Source organism: Ammospiza caudacuta, chromosome 11 (assembly GCF_027887145.1).
Source record: "Ammospiza caudacuta isolate bAmmCau1 chromosome 11, bAmmCau1.pri, whole genome shotgun sequence".
Classification (NCBI taxonomy): domain Eukaryota; kingdom Metazoa; phylum Chordata; class Aves; order Passeriformes; family Passerellidae; genus Ammospiza; species Ammospiza caudacuta.
The window spans coordinates 6,816,319-6,840,565 of record NC_080603.1 but is presented as its reverse complement, the minus strand read 5'-3'; the positions used below and the strand labels follow the sequence as shown (position 1 = coordinate 6,840,565).

Sequence of the window (24,247 nt, the reverse complement as noted above, 5' to 3'; positions counted from 1 at the left end):
TGGCTTTTTTGGCTCCTTTGTTTTCAAATATTGGTATGTGACCCCTCAGGTTTATTAAGATACAAAGTTGAGACAGGGAGGTTCTCCCATACACACCAGCCAATCTTGTTCAGCAGGACTGACCCTGGGAAGAGATATCCTGGGATTTGCACTCCTTAGCTGCCCTAGCCCTGTTCTCCCCAAACCTCCTAGGAGCTGGAGAGAGTTTCACCCCAGCAGCTGTGTGTTTGGGCATTTAGGCAGTGGTGGATGCCCCTGGTGAGTGTGTGTGTGTGTCTAACTCTGTCCCTTTCCTCCTGGGGCCGTGCAGTCCGGCAGGAGCAGGAGCTCCGCAACGGAGGGGCCGTGGACAAGAAGCTGACAACGCTGGCAGATCTCTTCAGGCCTCCCATTGACCTGATGCACAAAGGCAGCTTTGAAACGGTGAGGGCTCACCCTTGGGGGTCACCATGATGCATGGCTGCACAGTCAGAGGTTGCAAAAGACTGGGCAGTGCTAAATGTTTGATGGACTGCCCTTGGGAATGTTGGTGATGTGTTGAAGGAGTTCACTGGTGATGGTGTCACCTGGAATGGACCATCAGGATCATCAAGTCCAAGTCCTCACCTTGCAGACCATGTTGGTTTATGTTTCAATATCAATGTGGTGAAAGGCTTCATTGAGCAAGGGAGGCTGGTCAGAATGGGAAGATTGCATCCCTTGAACTGTGTCCATAGAGGACATAGAAAAAGCTGGATTAAGACTGCTTTGCACAGGTGAGGGAGGACTCAGCAAAGGGCAGTGTGGTTTGCAGCACAGCCCTGCTGAGAAGCTCAGGTGGAGTTAACATGGCTGAGTGGCTTCTGATACCTGAGTGAGTAGAAGTATTTCAATGTGTCTTTGTCATCAAGCCACAACTTCATCCTCTGTGGAGCTGTTCTATAAAATCACAGTGGTTGTCTTTTGCTTCTGGTGGTGCTAGGGGAAGTATCCCAGAGATACAGGACACTGTCAGCTTTAAACAATCTCAGGTGTCACCTTCCCTGACTGTGTAGGCATGTGTGTATCTATCCCTAAATTGTTAAGATGTGGATCAATGACTTAAGTAATGATTAGAGAACATGCAGATTGGTATATATTTTTAATTTCTGAGTGCATAATTTCCAGATATTTTTCAGAAATTCCAGTTACTACTAAACTTTCTCCTGGTCACCTTTGAATAGATGAGCTTGATGATGGAAATTATCTTTATTTTTACTGCATGGGAATGCAAAGTAATGATTAAATGGTGCAATACAGATGTTGGAGAACCAACTGCACAAGTCTGCACAACTGACTGACTGAACAAAAATATGATTTACCTTGTTTTCACATGTGCCTTGACTGCTGTGCACAAGTACTAGATCACTGCTGGAGAGCTTTTGGTGAAACACTGTGTGCCTTTATGGAGTTTCCAGCTCTCATCCCATTACCCATCTCTCTTTTTATGCTTCCCATATCACTGGGGATCAGTTGCCTTGTCACTAATTCCTGTGTTCTGAGGGTGCCCTCCAGAATCTCCTTAACAGAATTCCAGCTGTGAGAGGATGCTGGCAGAGAGCAGCAGTGTCCAGCTTGGGGAGGAATTTGGTGCAGTGGGAGCAGAGAAGCAGCCTTAAAAGATGTGTTTCAGGTCTTCCAGCTGATGGTGCTTGCTGGGCCTGGGGTCCAGAGCTGTTGGTGACTGTGGCATTTTCAGAAACCCCCATTGAAGGGAGGAAATTATGTGAATGACTCCATGTTCTTAGAAGGCTAATTTATTATTTTATGATATTATGTTATATTAAAGAATGCTATTCTGAACTATACTGAAGAATAGAGAAAGGATAGAGACAGAAGGCTAAAAGATACTACTCAAAAACTCATGACTCTCTCTTCAGAGTCTGACACAGCTTGGCCCCTGATTGGCCAATAAGTAAAAACAATTCACTTGAAACAAGAACCTGTTGGTAAACAATGTCCAAACCATATTCCAGAGCAGCAAAACACAGCAGAAGCAAATGAGATAATATTGTTTTCATTTTTCTCTGAGACTTCTCACCTTCCCTGGGCAAAGAGATTTTTCAGAAAATATGACAGTGACAGGTGACACCAGCAAATGTGTGGTTAAAGGCACCAGTGAGGGGAATTCACATGGCAGCAGGCAGTGCTGCTGCAGGAGCAGTCAGCAGGTACCCTTTCAGCTCTGCTGTGCAGTTTGAGATGGCTGCTTGTCTCTCCTTGGGTCTTGCTGGAAATGTATGAGGACTTCAGCAGTGTTGATTGTGGCATCTGTCACAGTCAGAAGTGGTGTCAGAGAGAGAAATAAATGATTGATGGATTTGTTTGTCCTAAAGTCTCTGCATTCTTATTCAGTCTTGAAAGGTAATTTAAGAAAGGGGGTGGGCTGGGCTTGGGGAAGGGGTTTGTGTACACTCACATTGCCCTGTTCTGTGCAGTACCTGCACTCTAAAGACCTGCACACTTTCTGATGTTGGCACTCACCCTGCTGTGTTCCTGTACAGTTCCTTATCCCATGGGATACCCTTCATGTCACACTGATGCTCCTCAACTTCCTTGCAATATAACTCTTCCCACCTTCTCAGTGTGTTGACCATTTCCCTTTGCATTTTACCTTTTCTGCCTGCAAACTGCTCTACTGCTTCAGCCTGGGACAGTGCAAGGCCTCAGTGACTACAGTCTCCCAAAATTCATCTCTAGCAAGCTGCTCTTGGCTTCTCCCTTCTCTGTATGCTGAGATAAATGGATTTAAATGATAAACCAGAGATTACATCACATTCCAGACTATCAAAGACTAAATCCTGTCATTGTGATGCTCTTGGAGTTAAGCTTTGATCTAAGTGGGGTTTTCTTTCCAAGGTTGGTGTGTGGTGAGTTCCAGTCTCTGGAGGGGTGTGCAGGAACACTCTGCCAGGGTTGTGCCATGCACATTTACCAGAGAACCATTTAGGATTTAGAGCTTTGTTGGCAGGAGTGGTGACATCTGGTCTTATGTATCTTTGTCACTCATCAGCTGTTGCTGCTCTTTGGGTACTTTAAGGTTGGTTTTTGATACTAAGTACATGTAATTATCTTTAATTTTCCCCAAGAAACCTCACTTTTCTCAAGTTACAATGAAACCTTGTTACCAGTAAGGCCCAAAAAGTTGCTGTTTCATTTTGACTTAGTAATACTAGCTTTAGGAATAGGTGGGGTTAACTCCATGGCAGAAAAAAATTTAAGTGTTTAGTGACTTTTTTGGGGGCTTTTTACCTGCTGTATATGAAAAAGCATTGTGCTCCACATGGAGAACAGCTTATGATCACTGTGCTTGTAAAGTTCAGTGTGTGACTGACTAGAGTTCTCCCATGAATGTGGAATCTGTTAGAAATAAATCCCTCAAGTGAAATAAATAAATTACACACCAAAGATGTCCGATACAAAACATTGTGGTTTTGTTCTCAGATACTTTCAAGAATTGCAGGTGTTCTCTCTATATACCAGTGATGTGAGAGATGATTGAGAGATGTGAGAGATGTCAGTGTAGTGACAATGTCACATTGCAGAGTTTCCAGTCTGTCTATATGATTTCTTTTTCCCATTTAACAATAACCTTTTTTAGCTGCTCCCTGCTTTACAGCTGAGACTCTGAGGGGTTTTTTGTTTCTACTTAAAAAGCAGCAATCATTTGAAAGCTGACCTTGTATTCAAATTGAGCAATTACCTGTACATAAGGTGGTTCTGGCCTGGTTTGGGGCAGCACAGCTGCAGGTACAGCTGTGGCTCAGGAGTGCCTGGGTGCTGAAAGGATCTGTGCCCTGCCCCAGGTAGGAAGGAGAAGTGTGACCAAATAGGAGATTTCTTGTTTGATTATGTCCTGCTCTGACTCTCTGTCAGCTGTTATTTTCCCCACTGAGTCACACAAATGTCCAGAGAATCACAAGGTGCTGGCTCCACTTCCTCCTTCTCTCTGCTGCCTTGAAAGGATTGCATTTCAACAAAACTGAGCCAGCAGAAACCACCCCAACATTTCTAAACCATACACGTTCAGAGAAGTCAAATGGGAGGAAAAGTTATTTTTAGTAGTGCTGGAGCCAAAGTTGCACAGAGATCCAGCACTGAGCATAAAGCAAGACTTGCCTCACCAGGTTGCTGGTGTAGTGATGAATTATGTGACTGGGCAGAAAGGGTAAAGGCACACTTAGGGCAGATTGGTTTGGTTTGGGTTGGTTTTTGCATCTGGGCTCCAGTGGCTCTGCTCTCAAAGAGTGGCTGTCCTGTACTGCCCTGTCTGTGGGCTCTGCCACTGGCCTTTATACCTCAAAGGAGGAGGGAAAGTTGATATTGGAAACAGAGGATCTAAATCCATCAGATCCCAGCTTTTGGGATACACAAGCCAGCTCTTGAACCTTCCCTTGCTGCCTTGTCACTTACCAAAATGACCCTAATATAATATAATATAATCTCCAAATCCAGAGTGTTTCTTCTCCTCACACTGCTGTCCTTCCACCCTCTCAGAAAAACCCCTTGAGCCTTGTAAGAACTCTGTGTATGAGATAGCAGCAGTTTAACTGTGTCTCTTTAAATGTTCAATCCAAAGCTTGCTTTTAGAAAGAAGTTAAAAGTAGTTTAAAAAGCTCTGGCTGTTCTGCAGGTGAAAACTCAGTTTTGTAGATTTTCTTTTTGGAATTTCTTGCTTGCATCCTTCCAATGCCCTCAGCTGGACAGAGGAATGGTAGAGCCAGAGGTTTTCATTAATATTAAAAGATACAGAGTGAGGATAGAAGAATAAGATGCACTTTCCAGCTTTCTAATTACATATTTTTGGGAGTGTTCTTTTAACAGATTACCTGAGAACTCAGGACTAAGGCAATCCAATTGACTTAAATATTTAACACAAGAATTTGTGTTCCCTTTGAACTTAGGCAGTGCCTCTAGGCCTCATCTCATACTGGTTTCTTAGAACTAATTCTCAAAAAGCAGCTAGCTCAAAACAAGTCCTTTAAATAAAAGCATGACAATTATATTTAAGACCCTTGCCAGTTACTTAGGTGTCACCTTCCCCACTTTTCTCACTGGTGACCTGGATGCTGGCAGTGTAAATTTAGTGGTAAGTAATTAGTGTGAGGCCCCCTGTGGGAATAGGATTTTTCCATGCTTCTACCTTCATTTTTTTTCCTATGAGTAATACAAAAGCTGCCTCTGCAGGGCACTTGGCCACATTGTAGGCTGAGATTCTTGCCTTGGTGAAGCTGAGTGTGTGGGGTTCACGTGTCTGTCTGTGACACAATGGACAGACAGACTGTTCCTAACTGCACAGGCTAAAATTCATTTCAAAAGTAAAAACTTTGGTTTGGGGAACAAAGTAATGCCCAAACAGCAAAATCTTCCATAACATCCTGATTCCCCTAAATTCTTTTATCCTTTGAATTCCTTTGATTACCAGCAGGATGGTGAGCATAACTTCTAAATTTATTTTTTTTTAAAGCCAAGAGAGTTCCTATGCCAGCTCCAGTCTTTCCAGGTGGTAAGAGCATTCCTGCTGTTGATCTAGCCCTCTTTTTTTCAACAGGTATGACAGTTCAGCGATCAGAATTACATTCTTGATCAAACTCCTACCATTAACTTGCAACCAAGCAATCAGACAGTGCCAGCTTTGTGACTCAAACCAGTAAGATTTCTTCCTGCGCCTTCCTGTCTCCCTCCCCACTTGCAGTCTGGATAAGCAGCATCAAAAAAGGATGCCTAATTGGGCAGTTGGACAGTCACAGAGTAACTCAAAACTTGGAGAGAAAAAGAAAACACGCAGAGAAGGGGTGCTGTTGAATCAATGCAAGTCCTCTGTCAATTATGCAGCCTACTTAACTAGATGGTCCATGGGTTTATCTTTAGACTGAGCAGGTCTTTGTTGTCAGATCAGTGGGACTGACTACACTTTTCCCTGAATAAATACTTTATTCAGCAGTGCCATGTGTGTCCCCCCTCTGAGTTGCTTTTCCCTCCCTGTGCTTGGCTTGTTGAAATGCAGCAGCTCTGTTCATCGATGTGATTCTGTAATTCAACCAGGCTCATTTAAAGCAGATCCTTCAGCCCTGCCTTCTGTTTTGTGGGTGCCTTTTCACTAGCTCTGTCCATCCTCCTCACTGTGAAGGGGTTTGGTGGAAGGTCTGGCAGTGGTAGAAGCCATCTCTGATCATTGCTGGCATCGATGCTGTCTGGTCCTTCAGCCTGATCTAACCAAACTTTTCCTTCTGCTTTCAGGCCAAGGAGTGTGGTCAGATGCAGAACAAGTGGCTCATGATAAACATTCAGAACGTGCAAGATTTTGCCTGCCAGTGCCTGAACCGTGATGTGTGGAGCAACGAGGCTGTGAAGAACATCATCAGGGACCACTTCATTTTTTGGCAGGTGAGAAATTGCCTGGGGATGGATGTGTGGCTTAACTTGGTGCCTTGGTAGATGGGACATTGGGGAAAAAAATTGAATTATCTGGAAAAGATGGAATTCTCCAGGTGATCCTGCAGAAAAGGTGTGCTCCATGGAGTGTATGTATTTTATGGTTGGAGATAGAATTCATGGATATGCATTTGAAGACATAAACTGCCTTTCACTTCTGCAAACAAGATATTACCATGTAGTTTCTAGAGGCTTAATTCCAGCTTTTCAGAGTTACAGCTGTGTGTACCATTTGCAGTTTATGCTGCAGAAGAAAGAAAAACTCTGTGCATTTTCAAGGTAGAGTTTGTTTTGTTCCCTTTTCAGCCACTAATGTGCCCCATTTTGTAGGTGTACCACGACAGTGAGGAAGGACAGCGGTACATACAGTTTTATAAATTAGCAGACTTCCCTTATGTGTCCATCCTGGATCCCAGGACAGGTAAGACAAGTGGCAGCTGCTTTGCCTGGAGTTATCCCATGAGTTATCCACTGGATATGGAGTTATCCACTGACAGTTGTAGGCTGGAATATCTTCCACTGCAGTTTGTGTTACACTTGGCTGAAGAATCTCAAGGACTGACTCAGCATGTTCCCAGAGGAACTAAGGGAATTAAACACCCAAAACTTGCAGAAATTTTGTCTATTTGAAGCTTGGCGAGTATTTTGCTTAGAAAGTGAAAATAGTTCCATCTGGTGGAAAAACTCTGAATTCTTTTTTTTTTGAAGCCTTTCAAAAGCTTCTTGAAGTCACGTGATAAATAACTACAATATTTGTAATTGCTGCATGAATCTGCTTTCTGCTCCTCCCACAGAGCTTTGTGAGGCTCAGCAATAACTTTAAATTGCTTCTTAATTTTGAAATACCATCTTGGCTTTGAGTTTTTGTTTCATTTTGCATGTTTTTTACCTGAACAATCAAACTCCTCCCTCTCCCTCCAGCTCTTTCAAAGTTGTTGCTTTTTCTGTTGTATCCAGCAGCTTCTTTTATCATCATATAATGCAGCTGCCTGGTTATGTAATGTTGGTCTGGTCTCCTGTTTCTAAGGACTGAAATGATAGAGATGAGATCTCTGTGTAGCTGACTTAAACCACCTGAAAATAAATACATTTTTTAATACTGCAGCTGAAATTAGAATTCTCTTCTTAGCACTTTCCTTCTGGGAACAAATACTCTTTGCCAAGAGTTAGAATTAATTTGGCAAAAATGGAGAAATGCTTCTTCATAAACTTAATGGTTTGGTTTTGAGGCCAAATTCACCATTCTGTGCTCACATTCCCAGAGGTTAAAAGAAAAGAATGGAAATAAGCTGTGTCTGTATCCATGTCTGTCCTTTTTCAGTGGGTGGAAGGAGGAAGCTCCATAATTAGCAGGTGGTAGCTTGTGGGAAGCTGCAGTTCCTCAAATAAGGACTCTTGCAGCAGTGAGTTGGTGTGTTTGATGTGAAAAATGCCAATCACTTGTTTTTAAATTTTTAAAAGTTTAATAGTAATAAAATGGTTATAAAAATAGTAATATAATTACAGTAATAATATTTTGGACAATTTGGATTAGGACAGTATGAGACAACAGAAACAAAGAGTTACAGACAGTCCAGGTACCTCTTTCTGGGCAAAATAAGCCCAGAAAAGGACACACATTAACAAAGGATTAACCCTTAAAAACAATAACCTGTTGCATATTCATACACCTCATACATGATGCATAAATTCCATTCAAACACAGTATTCTGTGTGGTCAGCTTCTTCCTCTGAATCCTGACGGTGTCTTCAGGGCTGAGCAAGGCAGGAAGAAGTTTGTTTCTTCTGATAATGGAGCAATGATTTCTCTTTCTCTGAAAGATTTAGGTGTCCAGTTACTGCTATCTCAGTGGGAGTATCTCATTCCTCTCTTTTAAAAAAATATATCTTACATAGCATAGTTTCTATTTTAACATTATGTTATAACCTAAAACTATATTTAACACACTACTTAAGAAAATTAACACAGCATAACTTTCTATCATAACACATATAATATTCATTTTAATATTTGCAAAAAGCCAATCATAAAATACACATTCTTCACATTTGACCACTAAACTGCAGCGTTTTGCTGAAATTTTGTTTGATGGCACCTTTTGTTCCCCAGGCCAGAAGCTCGTGGAGTGGCACCAGTTGGATGTGACTTCTTTCCTGGACCAAGTGACCGGGTTCCTGAGCGAGCACGGCCAGCTGGACGGCCACTCCAGCAGCCCTCCCCAGAAATGCTCCCGCTCTGTAAGTGTGGGGCTCCCTGGAGACAGCCTGGAGCAGCACTCTGACCTGGGCTTGTCCATCTCTCCTCATTTCCCAGACACACTCAAGGAGTTTGTGCAGGGGCATGCAGAAACTCAGCGTGCCAGGAATGCCTTCTCCCGGGGTGACTGCTTGTGCTTTTGGCACTTGGTTCGAATTTAGCAGTCAGAGTGTGAAAGGAATATTGATTACTCCATGCAGAACTCCAAGGAGAAGCCACTAAGTAATTACAGCATGTAATCCTGACAGGCTAAGTGCCTTCCCTTCTGGAAGACTGATGTCCTTTTGGTTTTCAGTGCATGTTTGCAGGCAGTGTGTGTTGTTGTTGAATTTGCAGGGTCCCCGGGATGAAGGAGGAATTGAGAATCTGACTCCATGTTCTTAGAAGGCTATTATATTATATTATATTATATTATATTATATTGTATTGTATTGTATTGTATTGTATTGTATTGTATTACATTACATTATATTACATTACATTATTCATAGATTTATATTACATTACATTATATTACATTCTATTACATTATATTATATTACATTACATTACATTACGCTATTCTAAAACTATACTAAAGAATAGAGAAAGGATGCAGACACAAGGCTTAACAAGAATGATAATGAAAACTTTTGATTCTTCTCCAGAGTCTGACACAGCTGGACATGATTGGTCATTAAATTAAAACAATTCACATGGAACAAATCAAACAATGACCAGCTGGTAAACAATCTCCAGACCACATTCCAAAGCAGCAAACACAGGAGAAGGAATCAGATAATTATCGTTTTAATTTCTCTCTGAGGCTCCTCAGCTTCCCAGGAGAAGAATCCTGGGCAAAGAGAAATGTCACTGTCATATTTTCAGAAAATATGCTGGTGACATGTTGTGTGCATCCCACAGGAGAGTCTCATCGATGCCAGTGAGGACAGCCAGCTGGAAGCTGCCATCAGAGCCTCCCTGCAGGAGACCCATTTTGATTCCTCCCAGGCCAAGCAGGAGAGCAGGTCAGATGAGGAGTCGGAGTCAGAGCTTTTTTCTGGAAGTGAAGAGTTTATTTCTGTTTGTGGCTCTGAGGAGGAGGAGGAGACAGAGATTCCAGCCAAGCTGAGGAAGTCTCCACACAAGGACTTGGGGTGTAAAAAAGAGGAGAGCCGGAGGCCTCAGCCTGAGCCCTCTGCAAGGACTGAGCCTGGGACAACATCAAACCACAGAGTCCTGCCCTGCATCGATGCAGGGGCTCTGGAGGAGTCACCTGACAAGCCTGAAAGCACCTTCCGGGGCCTGGACGTGAATGGTAAGTGCCCCTTTTTATTGCTTTTGTTGGGCCTTTTTTGCCTGAAACTCTTCATAGGCTGCCAAGCCTGGTTTCATCCCTTCTTTTAAAAATCCCTTCTGATTTCCTCCCTCCTTGCCAGCAGACATGTGAGCGATGCAAGAGCAGCACCACTTGGGCACAGCCCCTCTGGATTCCCTGACTCAGGTCCTGCCCAGGAGTAAAGTCCACTCTGGTGTAACACAGCTGCTCTGGGCACTGCCTGGGGTCAGTCACTGCTGCTTTGGAAGAGTCTTGTGATAAAAATTTATCTCCACAGCCTGTAACCTTGTGTTTGTCTCCAGTCCCTCACCCTGCTGTGCTGCCCCACCTAAAATCTACCCAGGAGCTCAGCTCAGCTGCCCTGGTGTTAACTTGTGATAAATTCCTTTGTGCAGGACCAAAGGCACAGCTGATGCTGAGGTATCCAGATGGAAAGAGGGAACAAGTTTCACTGCCTGAACAAGCTAAACTACTGGTGAGTGGCCTTAATGGGAATCCTTTATGAGTAGAGGAAAGATGAAACTGGAGAATTTCTGTGCCTGGGGAGACACTGTTGAAATCTGATTTAGTAGGAGAGGTGTATCCAGGGAGTGCCTGCCCTGTGATCCATGTCATTCCTCTCTGGTAACCACTGGCTCTGTGTGTCTCCACTGCAGCTTGGGTTTTGTGTGCACTCCAGTGTCTTCCTGAATCCCCACACTGCTCATTTCCATTATAAAATTACTCTAAATGGCTTTTGCATTAATTGTTAATTACCATAAAATGCTCTCAGCTTTCTCATTTCTGGGGCTTTGTTTCTAAAAGTGGAACTCCTCATTCTCCATCTCTCCCATCATACTTCCACCCACCCTTCTGGACGTGGATGTTGGAGCAGACTTTTGGAGGAAGTTCTCCCAAAACAAATGTATTACACAATGTTGGTGGTTTTGCATGGGAGGTAGAATTTTGGTCAATTATTGTGCCTCAGATGTGTCTCAGCTGTGCTTTGGCCTCCTTACCTTGGAGAAGTCCATGTGAATGGCCATCAAATTCAAATTTTGAATTTCCATCAAAATATTGCAGGGAGCAGAGTGTAAAGAGGTTACTGTGCTCCTGTTTGCCATGAGTTTTCAGGACACAGTGGCCAGTTCAGCTCATTTAAATTTAGTCAGTCTAACAGCTGGAGTCATAGGGAAGGCAAAAGCACACCTCATCAGAAGGATTTTCTGTAGTTTTGGCAGAAAAGTGTCCTGTCCCTTAAAAAAATGGGGCTATTGCATAGCTCTAGGAATATACAGTGTCCTCAGCCCATGTTCTCATCCTTGACTCTCCTGCTTGAAAATAAAAGGAAAAAAAGCTTGACTGCCTTTTGAATGCAGCTTGTTAAGTAAATTTGCGCATATTATTAGACATGTAGCACTTGTGAATACTTGAGCAATTCATTTAGGCAGTACAGAAGTGTTAAATTGAAATAAACCCTGACTTTTGGTTTTGACTGTGGAAGTTAAAGGAAATTTATCTCAGCATATGATTTCCCTTCTGCTCTAGAGTCAGCAGAGGAATTTAGCTGAGTCAAGGTTTGTGGGTAAAGACATCTTTTGGTTGCAGAGCTGAGCAAGCAGCATTTGTGCTCATCTCATGTGATCTTCTGGAGCCTTTCAGTCAGATCCAGATTGAGTCTCGGGTGTTTCTTTGTGAACATCATTTCCATGCTGATTTTTTTTTTCAGCCTTTAGTTGCTTCCATTTTAAAGCTGGCCAGAACTAGCAAAAGAAATTGCTTAAGGAGACAGTTGCACTTCAGGAGTTTTAACTGATTATACTGATCAGTTTTAACTGTTGATATAAAACATAAAAAAATGTTTCATTTTTAATTATTGTGTTGATATTGATGAAGCACTGGCTGCTTTACATACATTATTCCCATGAGGTGCTTATGCTTCCAGTATTACCATGATGCCCTTTCTTCCCCTCAAGCCAAAAAAAAAAAAAAGAAATGGTGACACTTTTAAAAATAAACAGGATTTTTTTCCCATTCTGACTTCTGTGACAATGGTTTGCTTTCCTTTCTCCCCAGGCTCTTGTGAAGCACGTCCAGTCCAAAGGATACCCCAACGAGCGCTTTGAACTGCTCACCAACTTCCCCAGGAGGAAACTCTCCCACCTGGACTATGAGATCACGTTACAGGAGGCAGGCCTGTGTCCTCAAGAGACTGTCTTTGTGCAGGAAAGGAATTAGCACTGTGGCCTGAGTTCTCCCAGCCTTCCTCCCTCTCCTCTTTGCCTGGGACAAGAGTGGTTAAATATGCAGTTAAGGGTCGTGGGATTGCAGTGCTGGAATCAGGCAGCTGACTGGCCCTTCCTTCTCCCTCCTCCTCTCTCTCCCTCCCTTCTCCCTCTCTAGTGACCAAATGAGAGTGCTCAGAGTTTTATTTTCTTCCTCAGCTGCAGAGAGCATTGGGAAGAACATCTTTCCTCTGCTTTCCTGGAATAAAGTAAAACAGTGATCTGTGTATCCAGCATGCTGGAGCTTGGAGTGGCCATAATACACAAACCCTTCTCGCTGCTATTCTTAAATCTGTTTTGTTTAATTTATTTTTGAAAAGAGTGTGTGATGAGGCATGGAGGCATCTCTCTGTAAGGAGAGGGCATAACCTTCAGGACAGTCTTTCCTTTGTTTGGATTCCCTACACAAAAGGTCTCCATTAACCTTCCAGCCTTCTCTGGTTTTGGAAAGGAGTTGGGTTGAGCCATGACAAAATGCTCTGCTCCACCTAATTCAAAGACTTCTAGATTGCCTGCATGTTTTCCTCCTGCTTTAAATTGCCAGTGGATGTAGTAAAAAATCAACCAACCCCCCAGAAATCCAACTGTGCTCCATATGGGCTTGACTGCTTGGCCCAGAGGGAAAGCTGTGAGTGCAGTGCTGGAGCAGAACCAGCTCCTTTGTGGGGTGGGTGGGTTATCCATGTTCCCTTCCCTGCATCCTCAAAGTGTCTCCTTATTGCTCTCAGGATTTTGCAAATAACAAGGGTACTGTAAAGGTTTTGGATTCCTGAAAACACCTGCCACAGAGACCTGACAGTCAGTTGGCTTTTTTCCTTTTTTTCTAGGAGTGAGTGGCTTTACAGGGGTTTTACAGCACTGACAGCACTGAGCATCAATTAATGCTTCATAAAACACTTCCCAGCCTGGTGGCTTGAATTCCCTGGGATGAATTTTGTTCTATTTCCATATTCATCTACTGTCACTTACCTCTAAATTTGGAGGGCTGCATGGAAAGCTGCTCCTTGGTGCAGGCTTTCCTTTCAGCTCTGGAGGCTGGCACACAAGTCAGTGCCCTGGTTCTCCTCCAGTGTCTCCACCAGAATGTCATCCTTCAGAAGGATTTTGGATTTTTCTGGTGGAGCTCTTGGCCAGTTGGTGTTTCAGCAGATGGGACAGGAGTTAACTGGCACAGCCCTCAGCAGAGTGTGGTGGATTTGTGTATTTACAGCTAAAAACTCAGTTTAACATCATCCTCAATCGCTGAGGAGAAGGCACATGGGACCTGGCATAACTGCTGACTTTTTCTGCCTCTCTCAGATGATTGTCTTTGTTAAAGACCTTAGTAGCCATAAATTTACATTTTCCAGTTTTTCAAGATATTTTGCCTTTGATTTCATACTAGCATCTGTACTTTGGAACCTTTAAATGCAAGAAATCACAGAAAATGTCTGGCATTCCCCATGAAAACTTCAACTCACAGCTGTCTCCTGCTCCTAATTGAGCTTTGACATATAATCATGCAATTGTAGAAGTTGATTTCCCTTTCTGCTGCAGGATGTAGTGTCAGGAAAGCAGATTTTCATCTCAGTTTCCTGATCAGTGTTTGGTGTGACACCAGATGTCATCTTTGGTTTGTAAAGACCCCCAGGTGTGGAGGCTGCTCCCAGCATGGGGAGGTGAGGGGGAGTTTTGTGTTTGGCCTGTGAAGCAGCAGTGGCACCTCTGGACTGAAGGATCCTTTAGTTCCTGCATATCCAGACCCCAAACTCACATTTCCCTGTAATCCTAAAGCTTCCAAAGCAGCTCCAGCTGCCTGGTTGGAATAACAAGAACCAGGTGTGATTTATTGGCACTTTCCCTCCCCTGCCCCTCCTGGGCCTGCTCCTGTGTGTGGGGCTGGGCTGAACTCTGTGATGAGACCAGGAATTGCTCAAAGAGGGAAAAGAAGATTGGGAAGTTGAACATTTACACTGAAAATGGCATTTTCTCGTGGTTTCTAGGAGTTTGTTCTGTTCCAGGAAACTGGGTTGGAGTTTTTCTATCTGTTTCAGTGTGGTTTTTTTCTATCACCTTTCTTTTGCTTTGCTTTGAGAGCAAGAAACAGAGAAAAAAAAATTAAGGAATACATATCCCTGCATGTGGCTCTTCTCTTTGTTCATTCCTCTCTCTCTCTCCTTCCCACCCCAAACAAACCCAGTACCACACATCAGCTGTGCTGTGGGGGCTGAAAGCTGAAGAGAAACTGCCCCAACCAGGACACAACCTCTTCATCCCTTGGGAGGAATGTGGTTGAAAACACGAATCAAGTCCTGCCTGGGACAGGACAGCTCATGGCAGTGAAGGTGATGGGTTGGGCAATATTTAAAGAGTCATTTCTAGATGTGAAATCTAAAGCTCAGATTGCCTTTGCTGGAAAAAATGTGTTAAATTTGGTTGGGAAATACAATGTTGAGCTGTGAAGGACAGAGGAAGCCAATCCTTCAAAAGCTGTGGTTTGTGGCTTCCTGTGGGTGTCACTGGGTCAGGATTTGCTGCAAGAGCAGCAGCAGTGCATGTGGGCAGTGCAGGTTTTTCTGAGTGAGAACTGTCAGGGCTGTTTTGTTTGAAGCTGGAGCTCCCTGCTGCTGCTGCTGATGTTCCTTTGCCTGTGCTCTTCATCTAACACAGCTTTCTTTTGGGATGTAAAACAAATCCCATTTGGTCACAACCAGGATCCTGGAACAGAAAGGGAAACAAGCTCTGGCTTTCCCTGCCAGGTGCAGCTGACACATTTACTTCCCACGTCAGAGGCCCACAGGAAGGTTTTGGATTTTTCTGATGCTGTGTGCTCTTAAGTCAAGCTGATTGACCAGCCTCAACATCACAGCATTCCCCACTGACCTGAAAAGGGCAGGTAGAGGCTGGGCCAAACACTTATGGCCATACTTTTGTTATTTTCTTTAGGATTTGAACAAAATTCTGTGACTTTTATGATTTCTGACATTCATGGATTGCAGTGCATTGCTTTTCCTGGTAAATCTCTTCAGATCTTAGAGGAATGTCCAGGATCTGCAGGTGGCTTTGTAAAATACAGTTGTCTGTAAAAACCATCCAGATGTACCATTATTCCTAAGTAGATCTAAACAGGAATTTTCCATCAGCTCTTCCCAGAGCTCCCTGACCTTCTCCTCACTGCTAGGGGAAGTGACACCTCTCCTTTGTCCAGCTTGTGTTTCACAGGGTCCACGTCCTTCAGAGCTGATTTGTACGCTCAGCCTGCCCTGGCACTGCTGCTGTGGTTGAACCTCTGCAGTAAAACTGAGTTTGGTGCAGGTTTTAGTAACTCAACCTCTCTGCTGAAGAGTCTCAAATTCCTGTTCCTGTCAGAGCAACTGGGACTCGAGCAGCAAGGGCTAAATTAAAACCAGTTTTCTTTTGGGGACAGGGCAGCATTTTGGGCTGTTTGTCAGGTAGCAAACACTGCAGAGGTGCTTGAAATGTGGTGGCTTTTTGGTAAACCACATAAAAATGAAATATGAACATAGGGACCTGTGTAGGAATGTCCATGTGAGTGGGAAGATCTGTATCATTTCAGGGCCTCATCACTTCATTGTTATTCCTTTTTAGTTTGTACTAGATGTCACTATTTTCTTCTGGTTTAATCCCTGTTCAGTGAAGTTGATAAAACAAGTGTTCCAAGAGGAGAAGGGGTGGCAGAGATGTGCTTCAGGTGGGTGAAGGACAAAGTCTCTGTCCTTAAGGACTGGCTGTGCCCTGTCTGGCTGTTCCCACAGGCTCAAATCCAGCCTCTGCTCTCCCTCACCCTTTCTATTTATTTATTTTCACAAGTGATTTTCTATAAGTGGAACAGCTCCTGTTTCGAAGGCAGCACAAACTGATGCTGAGCCCTGTGCTGGCTGCGTTGTTGGAAGCACCCACAGGCCTGTGTGGGTTTGGAGCTGGTCAGGTTAATGGATTCCCTTTCTGTGCTGACTTTTTTTTCCTGTCTCCTCTTGTCCTTGGGATGCTTGGTGTCTGTGCAGTCCCAACAAACAGAGCCATATTTATCTATTTACACCCAGAGACTGCTGCACCTGCCAGCAGTGCCTCCACCTGCCTGGGGTTATCCCCTGTGTTCCATGGGCACCCTGGGAGAGAGGGCAGAAATTGGGGATTTGGTCACTGACAGATCACTGGGAGTGTCTGCAGTGCAGAGAAAAGTCACTTTGTAACTCTTGTGAAGGTGTGGAACTGAAACTGGGGAGCAGGGGATGAGGTGCTATTTTACATCTGGGTAAAACTCAGCTCAGAGACACCAGACTCTAGGACAGATGGTTTTTTAAAAATGAGGCTGTTTCCTGGAACTGGGGAACATCCAGTTTCTAAAGGACAGCTTTTCACAATGGTCAGTTTATTCAATGATGGCAACTTCACATGGGAGGAGGGAGAGGATTAATTTGGAAGTTTTCAGCTCACTGTGCTGGGAGGGACCAAACTCAAGGAAACCTCTGATCTATATACACAACTGCTGCATTTTTTATAAATATATGTAAATGTCCTATTGTAATATTTGATCCTGGAAATAAAACAAACTGTTTTCAATAGCTTTCTTCAGCACTTGATTTTTTGGGTTTGGGGTTTATTTGTTGGTTTAGTTCTAATGGAAGTCTGTGCCTGTGTTATTTGTGGAGTTCCTGAGTTTTTCCTTAAAGATACTGGGCTAGAAGGATTAGAAACTTGATGACAGCACTGCCCAGGAAAGTTTCAGGCTGTTGTAGAGGATAGAAAATCTTGAAGTGAGACAAATTTACAGGACCTTGACAGGAAAAATAACTGTATGAAAACTAATATAAAGAGGCAGGGCTAGGATTTCCCATCCTTCCCAATGAAGGAGCAGAGGAAATGGGGGTTTCTATTCTGAACTGTGTCCTCCTGGTGGTGGCAAAGCAGAGCCTCTCACGGAGTTTGGGCTCCCTGGGACATTCCTGTTGTGGCCTGGCATGAAATGCTGAGGAGCAGGGGCCCTTCTGGACCAGGACTTGGCAGGTACAGTGGAGAAACAGAAATTAAGAAATCAGTTTTGGGTCATCCTCATGTTCCTGACTGTAGGTGGGTCTCCACTGTGGAGCTCAGCCCTTCCAGGGTCTTGTAGCTGGAAAACCCTGAACTCTTCACACAGCCTAGGAAAATATTTCCAGTTCCAATTGAGTCGGGAATCTTTTTACATCAGTCTGCAGGTCAAGGAACTGCAGGGATACATCAAACTCAAAATACCTCTTGGGTTTCATTTACTTATTTTTCCTTTCTGTAAACTTCCAACTTTTCAGTTAATCTGAACTGTAAATTTGGGTGACATTTCTAAGCCCTAAAAGGAATATTGTACAGCATTGTGTTGATGTTTCCTCAGTCAGTTTAGCCACAAACACCCTGCAGGGCTTTGTCTAAGGCTGTGTAGTGGCACAAACAGGTTTGCAGGTGCTAAGGAGGGGAATGGGAGAGCCAGAGGGCTGCTGAACATCTTCCATCCAGGAGCAAGGTGGAGGCAGCTTTGGCACAGAACTTTTCCCTCTCACCAGGTCAGGCTCACTTCAGTCTCTTTGGTTCTCCTTGAAGTCAAACCACTCTTGAGACCCAGCCTGCTGTGCAGATTCCCCAGCCCCAGAGGAGCCTGGGGAGGCAAAAGGCAAAGGAAGCAGGGAGGTGGAAGCTCCTCTTCAGCTGTGAGGAACCATCAGGAGCCCCTGGCCAAGCTGGAATTGTTAGGTGGGACCAGGCTGCACCAGGACTGGGTGACTTGGCAGCAAATTCCTTGCTGTGCTGACACTTTCCCCAGTTGCACTCTGGTGTGAGGAAGGCAAGCACCCAGCTCCTCACGTGCAGGGCTAAAATTACCCTTCCATGAGGATTATTCTTATAAGGAAAAGATCAGCAGTGCAGGGAAGAGTGTCAGCTGTATGCTTCACACTTCCTGGCGTGGGGTTTTCTGTGGGTGATGGAGCAGATCATGTGTGTGCTGAGAGCCTCACTCTGCTGTGACGTAGGAAAGGCACAGGATGAGGTTGCAAAACGTTTTCTTCCAGCAGAGTGAAAAACGGGTTCCCCTCTTTCAAAGTGAGAAAAAGAGAGGAAGGAAAACTTGGATTCTGCTTATTCTGCATGCCTGGATAAATGTCTGTCTTCAGTTTAGAGACTGATTTGTCTTATTTAAGGATCAAATAGCCGAAGATTAACTCAGGTGCTTGAGCCCAGTGCCAAGGAATGCCAAGGTCAGGGATTCTCCTCTCCCCCATCCCTGCATGGGCCACTCAATTCAGTGTTGGGCTCCATGGTCCTGCTGGGTCCCTTCCCCCTCAGACTATTCTGAGATTCTGTGACTAAAATGGGAATTCCTCTCCTGGTGCCAACTCTGATTTTCCTTTCACAGGGACTGTCTGATAACCTGCTTCTCAGTTTATTTTTGCAAGAGGAATGGAATTGCCTGCTGTAACTCAGCCTCATCCATTCATCTTTTCCCAAGGGCTCCCAAAACTCTTCTTTGAGAAGGTTCTTCCTTCTCCCTGCACAGTCCATGAGCAATTCTTCTCTTTGCTTGTGCCACCTGCAACTCCGCTGCCAAAAAAAAAACCTGCAGCTCCTCCTCCTGCCAACAAAACTGCCCAATTTTTGCCATTTTTTGGTGCTGTTGTTTCCCTGACTCCTTTTGTCAGACACAGAGATCATTGATGTTCTCCTGATCCTGTTCCTCACCACTCTGTGGGAATTGGAGTTTCCCTGTTGCACGTTAACTGCCAGCCATGGCAGATAGGAAATGCTGATATCTGGTGATTTATAATAATGAAGATACCCAGAAATAACCTTCCTCTCTCAATTTTATCACCAAGGCATGAGACACATGGTGGTGGGGATGCACTCAGCACCTGAGGAAAAGCTGAGACACCTGTGAGGAGCAAAGGGTGGGAGGTAGGAGCCAGTAGACACAAGGGAATGTTTATTCTGTAGCTTTTATTGAATATTAGAGAGGAAAGCATTATCCCAACAGGGTGTTGCAGGAATAACAATGTTCAATATTCAACCAGGCAGTGGTTGAGGCAGTGGTAGAAGCCTTAAAATCTGAGGGTGTGCCTGTTTGGGTGAGCCCTGCAGGGTAAATTCTGAAATGGGGAAGAGCGAGGCAGAGGCTGGCTCATGCAGCCACTCATCCTTCCCTGGGATGGGGACATGGCCAGAGGGTCATGCCCTGGTGGGCGGCCCTTGGGGGCTGAGGTGTCATAAATAGCCACATAAATAGGGTGATGGGACAGGGCTCAGCAGGGCTGGGCACTGCTGCTCTGAGAGACATCACTCCAGGTAAGCTGGGAAGGGGGGAGAAGCTCCCTAGGCTCTGCTGGAATCTCTCTGTGCTTTTGGTGATGGGGCTGGGCTGGCAGAAGGACACAGGACCAACCTGCTGTCCAGATGGACACAGGAGCACCTGCACTTGGGGTTTGTCTGTGCTGGCTGAGAGCTGCGTGCTCAGGGGGTGTTTGGAAGGGACAGCATTCCCTGGGAGATTCCCAGGGGAAAGAGATTCCTGCCATCCCCAGGGAGAGGGCAGTGCTGGAGGGGAAGGAGAGTGCTTGGAGAGGTGGCAGAGAGATGAGCAGAAAGGTGAGAGCCCAGGCTGTGAGCTCAGAGGGGCTGGAGCTGCTCCAGAAGGTGGAGGGGAGGTGGGACTCAGCACAGGGCAGGAAACAACCACACACAACCCCTGGACTGCAGGCAGGGATTGAAGGGGGGCAAAGAGGCCCTGAATTCCCTGCAACCAAGGCAGGAGGATGGAAATCAAGAAAGGTGGGATTTTAGGACACGTGGAGCTGATGGTTCCCCTCAGGTGTCTCAGAGCCCTGTCCCTCATGCTCAGCCCTCCCCAGTGCCCTGCTGGAGCTGGTCCTGAGCAGATCCCCTGGACTGGTGTCCCCCAGCCCCTGGGGCAGTGCCAGAGCTGGATGTGCTGCCCTGGGCTCCTCCCTGGCCCTGGGGCCTGCAGGAGGGGCTGGGAGCTCTTCCACAGAGCCAACCACGGTGCCACAGATGCTGCTGCTTTGCAAAGCCAGAGCAAGAAACAGCCTGACCTGGGAACCTGTGCAAAATGGGCTGTAATCGAGCAGGAAAGGGGAAAATGCATGAGCCCAACTTCAAGCCAAGAGAACTCAGGGTAGAGAAGAGCTGGGAGCCAGGACAGCAGCAAACCATGCTGTATTCAGCAGTGCCAGAGTGACCAAAGGACATCCTGTACAGAAAGGGGCTTGTAAGTGCAGAGGAGAGGCAATTTTGGACAAGGTAGCACCTGGAGATGGGCAGGTGCTTTCTAGATAAACTCATAACTTAATAACTCATAACTTCCATGCCGGTGGAACTGGAGGATAATTAATAATGTTTTCTTAATTAAATTTAATCAGTTTCATACTCAGACCTCTGGCAGGGACAGGGATGGAATTGCTGTTGGATTAAACTGGAGACTGATGGGCTTTCACAAGTCCTGTACAAGGATTTTGTCTCTTTCCTGGCTCCCTCCTGCTCATTGTAAACCCTGAAAGCCAAGCTGAGCTGTGCTGGGTGCTTGGCTCTGTGCAGTAACATTTCCATACAATCTCAGACTGGGTTTGGTTGGAGGGACCTTAAAGAAAAAAAACCAAAACATCTCTCCCTGCCAGGAGCTGGGACACATTTGGGAAGAGCCACACAGGTCTTGGGGTTTGGTGCAGGAACACTAGTGGCCATTTGGCAAAGAAATAATAGCATTTCCATCGGGAATTGCCCTCCCTCAGGTAGGGGCAGTGCCAGCAGGGTGGGCTGACACCCAAAGCACAACCCAGCAGCTCCCACGCACCCACAGCTGCGGGATGGGCTCGGGGTGGGGAACCCTCGGGGCGCTGCAGGGCCGAACGCAGCCCCTTCCTCTCCTCCTCCTCTTCCTCCCCGTGCCCTCACAGGACGGCCATGTGCGTGGGGAAGTGCAGCCGGATCGTGGGGCCGTGCCTGCTGGTGCTGGGCACGCTGTCCGTGCTGGCCAGCATCCTGCTGCTGTTCCCGGGCGGAGCATCCCGGTACCTGCTGCAGGGACACCTGGGCCGCCACGCCCGCGCTCTGCCGGGGCTCTGGGGCGGCGGCATCGCCGTGAGTACCGCGGGCACGGCGCCCTTCCCACGGGACGGCATGGAGAGGGGCAGGGGAATGGAGCGGGGCACGGGCATGGAGCGGGGCCGGGGCATGGAGCGGGGCAGGCGGCTCCCCTTGGTCCCCCAGCTCCGGTTCTGTCCCCTTGGTCCCCCAGCTCCGGTTCTGTCCCCGCAGGTGCTGCTGGCAGCGATCCAGGTCACGGCGCTGGGCTGGCAGCGCCCCGGCTGCTCCGGCCGCCACAGCGTAAGCCAAGGGAGCCGGGATGGACCAGCGCGGATGGAGCCGGGAACGAGCGGGGATGGGGCGGGAGGCAGCTCCTCCACTGTGGGACAGGGCAGGGACCCTCCTGTGCCATGGGACAGAGCAGGGATCCTCCTCTCCCCCGACCCCACCAAGACAGGGCGGGGATCCTCCCCTTCCATGGCCCCACCTGGGCCAGAGATCCTCCTCTGCCATGGCCCCAGGGCGGGACAAGGCGGGGATCCTCCTGTGCCATGGAACCGCAGTGGGACAGGGTAGGGATCCTCCTGCGCCGTGATCCTGCCGTGGGACAAGCAGGGATCCTCCTCTGGCCCCACCTGGGACAGGGCAGGGATCCCCCTCTCCCCCGGCTCCCGGCCGGTTGTGTCGGATCCCCCTCTCCTGTGCTGGGCACAGACCCTTTCTCAGGTGCCAGGTGGGATGCGGAGCGCCCCTGTCCCACATGGCCCTGAGACAGGGAGCTGCTCTCCAGTGGCCCCATGGCAGGGTGCCATGGCAGGGTGTCCCCTGCGGCAGGGTGCCATGGCAGGGTGTCCCCTCCCCAGGGCACAGGGCCCCAGGGAGTACCGGGATGGGCTCTGCAGGTCGCTGCCACCCAAGCGGTGCCTCCATCCCCAGGCACAGCTGGGCAGGGCCGTTCCCCCCTCCCAGACAAGCTGAGCTGGTTTGTGCCCCCTGACCGTGTGTCCCCCCTGACCGCGTGTCCTCCCTGACCGTGTGTGTCCCCCCTGACCGTGTGTGTCCCCTGACCGTGTGTGTCCCCCCTGACCGTGTGTGTCCCCTGACCGTGTGTGTCCCCCCTGACCGTGTGTGTCCCCTGACCGTGTGTGTCCCCGCTGACCGTGTGTCCTCCCTGACCGTGTGTGTCCCCCCTGACCGTGTGTGTCCCCCCTGACCGTGTGTGTCCCCCCTGACCGTGTGTGTCCCCGCTGACCGAGTGTCCCCCCTGACCGTGTGTGTCCCCTGACCGTGTGTCCCCCCTGACCGTGTGTGTCCCCTGACCGTGTGTCCCCGCTGACCGTGTGTCCTCCCTGACCGTGTGTCCCCCCTGACCGTGTGTGTCCCCGCTGACCGTGTGTGTCCCCGCTGACCGTGTGTCCCCCCTGACCGTGTGTGTCCCCGCTGACCGTGTGTGTCCCCTGACCGTGTGTGTCCCCTGACCGTGTGTCCCCCCTGACCGTGTGTGTCCCCTGACCGTGTGTCCCCGCTGACCGTGTGTGTCCCCGCTGACCGTGTGTGTCCCCCCTGACCGTGTGTGTCCCCTGACCGTGTGTGTCCCCTGACCGTGTGTCCCCCCTGACCGTGTGTGTCCCCCCTGACCGTGTGTGTCCCCTGACCGTGTGTGTCCCCTGACCGTGTGTCCCCCCTGACCGTGTGTCCCCCCTGACCGTGTGTGTCCCCGCTGACCGTGTGTGTCCCCCCTGACCGTGTGTGTCCCCCCTGACCGTGTGTGTCCCCTGACCGTGTGTGTCCCCCCTGACCGTGTGTGTCCCCGCAGGCTCTGCTGTCCGTGCTGCTCTCCAAGCTGGCGCTGCTGGGCTCCGCCGCCTGCTTCGTGCTCTGCGGGGTGGGGCTGAGCACGGGCCCGCTCTGCCTGCACAACAGCACCGCGCTGGGGCCCGGGCACGCCGCCCTCTGGGGATACCCATTCCTGGACCCCATCGACCTGGGGGCTGGCGCCAGGTGAGGGCTGAGCCGCCGCTGCCTCGTTAATTCATTGCTAATTAAGTGGGTTGATGGAGGGCGTGGGATATGCAGGACCCTGGTAGCTCGAGGAATCCTCACCTTCCATGGGTTTCTGCGTGCCGCTTTCCATCTTCATCATCCTCCCAACTCCCAGCTGAAGTAATTGTACTATCAAGTGACAGAATAGAACTTAAATAAGAAGTTGCAGCACTGTTTGCTAGCTTATTATGAAGTGGAATCATCCCTTTGCATTCACTGTTTAAACCCCACTGCTCCCGTTTCTTTACTTCAGACTCTTACCAACATTTCATCACATCTGAACCCATGGGTAATGTTTTATTCCAATGATTTCGCACTGGAATATCTTGACACTAGCTTCCATGAGTTTTCTTCCAGCGGTCAGGTCAATTCTCAGAGAGATGGCAGAATTAGTCATTGTATAGGTTTCTTTCCCTCCTGTCAAAATAATTCTGTTCTCTTTTTAGATTCACACACATGAGTACATGTGATTCTTCTAACTATTCTTTTTTTTTACCTGCTCCTTGCTTTTTTTGCTTCTAAGCTTTTATTCTGCTTATCCTCTGGATGAAGGGTGGGATGTCTGGGGGATGTTTTGTGGATCCTAGAGAACCTTGTCCCCTTGCTGCCACCCAGGGCTGAGAATTACCTGTACAACCGGAGCTCCTGGAGCACCTGCCTGGAGCCCGAGGGCATCGTGGCCTGGCACGTGGCGCTCTTCTCGCTCCTGCTGCTCCTCAGCGCTGCCGAGATGCTGCTGGCGCTGCTCCAGATCCTCAACGGGCTCCTGGGCTGCCTCTGTGGCTCCTGTGACGGCAAGTAGGGCCCTGCCAGGAGGAGGTGCCACCCCGGGTGTCCCTGGCTGCTGGC

The 24,247-nt window shown here is 47.5% G+C and overlaps 2 protein-coding genes across 2 annotated transcripts in view; both read left to right on the top strand.

Moving 5' to 3' along the window:
* The window catches only part of UBXN7 (UBX domain protein 7), a 28,375-nt gene extending 11,570 nt beyond the window's left edge, over positions 1 to 16,805 (top strand). Inside the window, exons 5-11 of the mRNA XM_058812157.1 lie at positions 311 to 423; positions 6,259 to 6,405; positions 6,784 to 6,874; positions 8,564 to 8,691; positions 9,614 to 10,007; positions 10,424 to 10,503; positions 12,084 to 16,805. Of these exons, the coding sequence (XP_058668140.1) occupies positions 311 to 423; positions 6,259 to 6,405; positions 6,784 to 6,874; positions 8,564 to 8,691; positions 9,614 to 10,007; positions 10,424 to 10,503; positions 12,084 to 12,245 (1,115 nt within the window). The 3' untranslated portion in view covers positions 12,246 to 16,805. The remainder of the gene's footprint in view (positions 1 to 310; positions 424 to 6,258; positions 6,406 to 6,783; positions 6,875 to 8,563; positions 8,692 to 9,613; positions 10,008 to 10,423; positions 10,504 to 12,083) is intronic.
* Positions 16,806 to 21,232: 4,427 nt separating this feature from the next.
* Positions 21,233 to 24,200, top strand: TM4SF19 (transmembrane 4 L six family member 19). The gene is made up of 4 exons (XM_058812576.1): positions 21,233 to 21,409; positions 21,587 to 21,655; positions 23,172 to 23,356; positions 24,014 to 24,200. The coding sequence occupies exons 1-4, from the start codon at positions 21,233 to 21,235 to the stop codon at positions 24,198 to 24,200; spliced, it is 618 nt and encodes a 205-aa protein (XP_058668559.1).
* The last annotated feature ends 47 nt before the right edge of the window (positions 24,201 to 24,247 follow it).

Coding starts and splice junctions, on each gene's coding strand:
- TM4SF19 (XM_058812576.1), top strand. CDS start 21,233: ATGTGCGTGGGGAAGTGCAGCCGGATCGTGGGGCCGTGCCTGCTGGTG. Junction 21,410..21,586: donor TCTGGGGCGGCGGCATCGCC/GTGAGTACCGCG, acceptor CTGTCCCCGCAG/GTGCTGCTGGCAGCGATCCA. Junction 21,656..23,171: donor GCTGCTCCGGCCGCCACAGC/GTAAGCCAAGGG, acceptor GTGTCCCCGCAG/GCTCTGCTGTCCGTGCTGCT.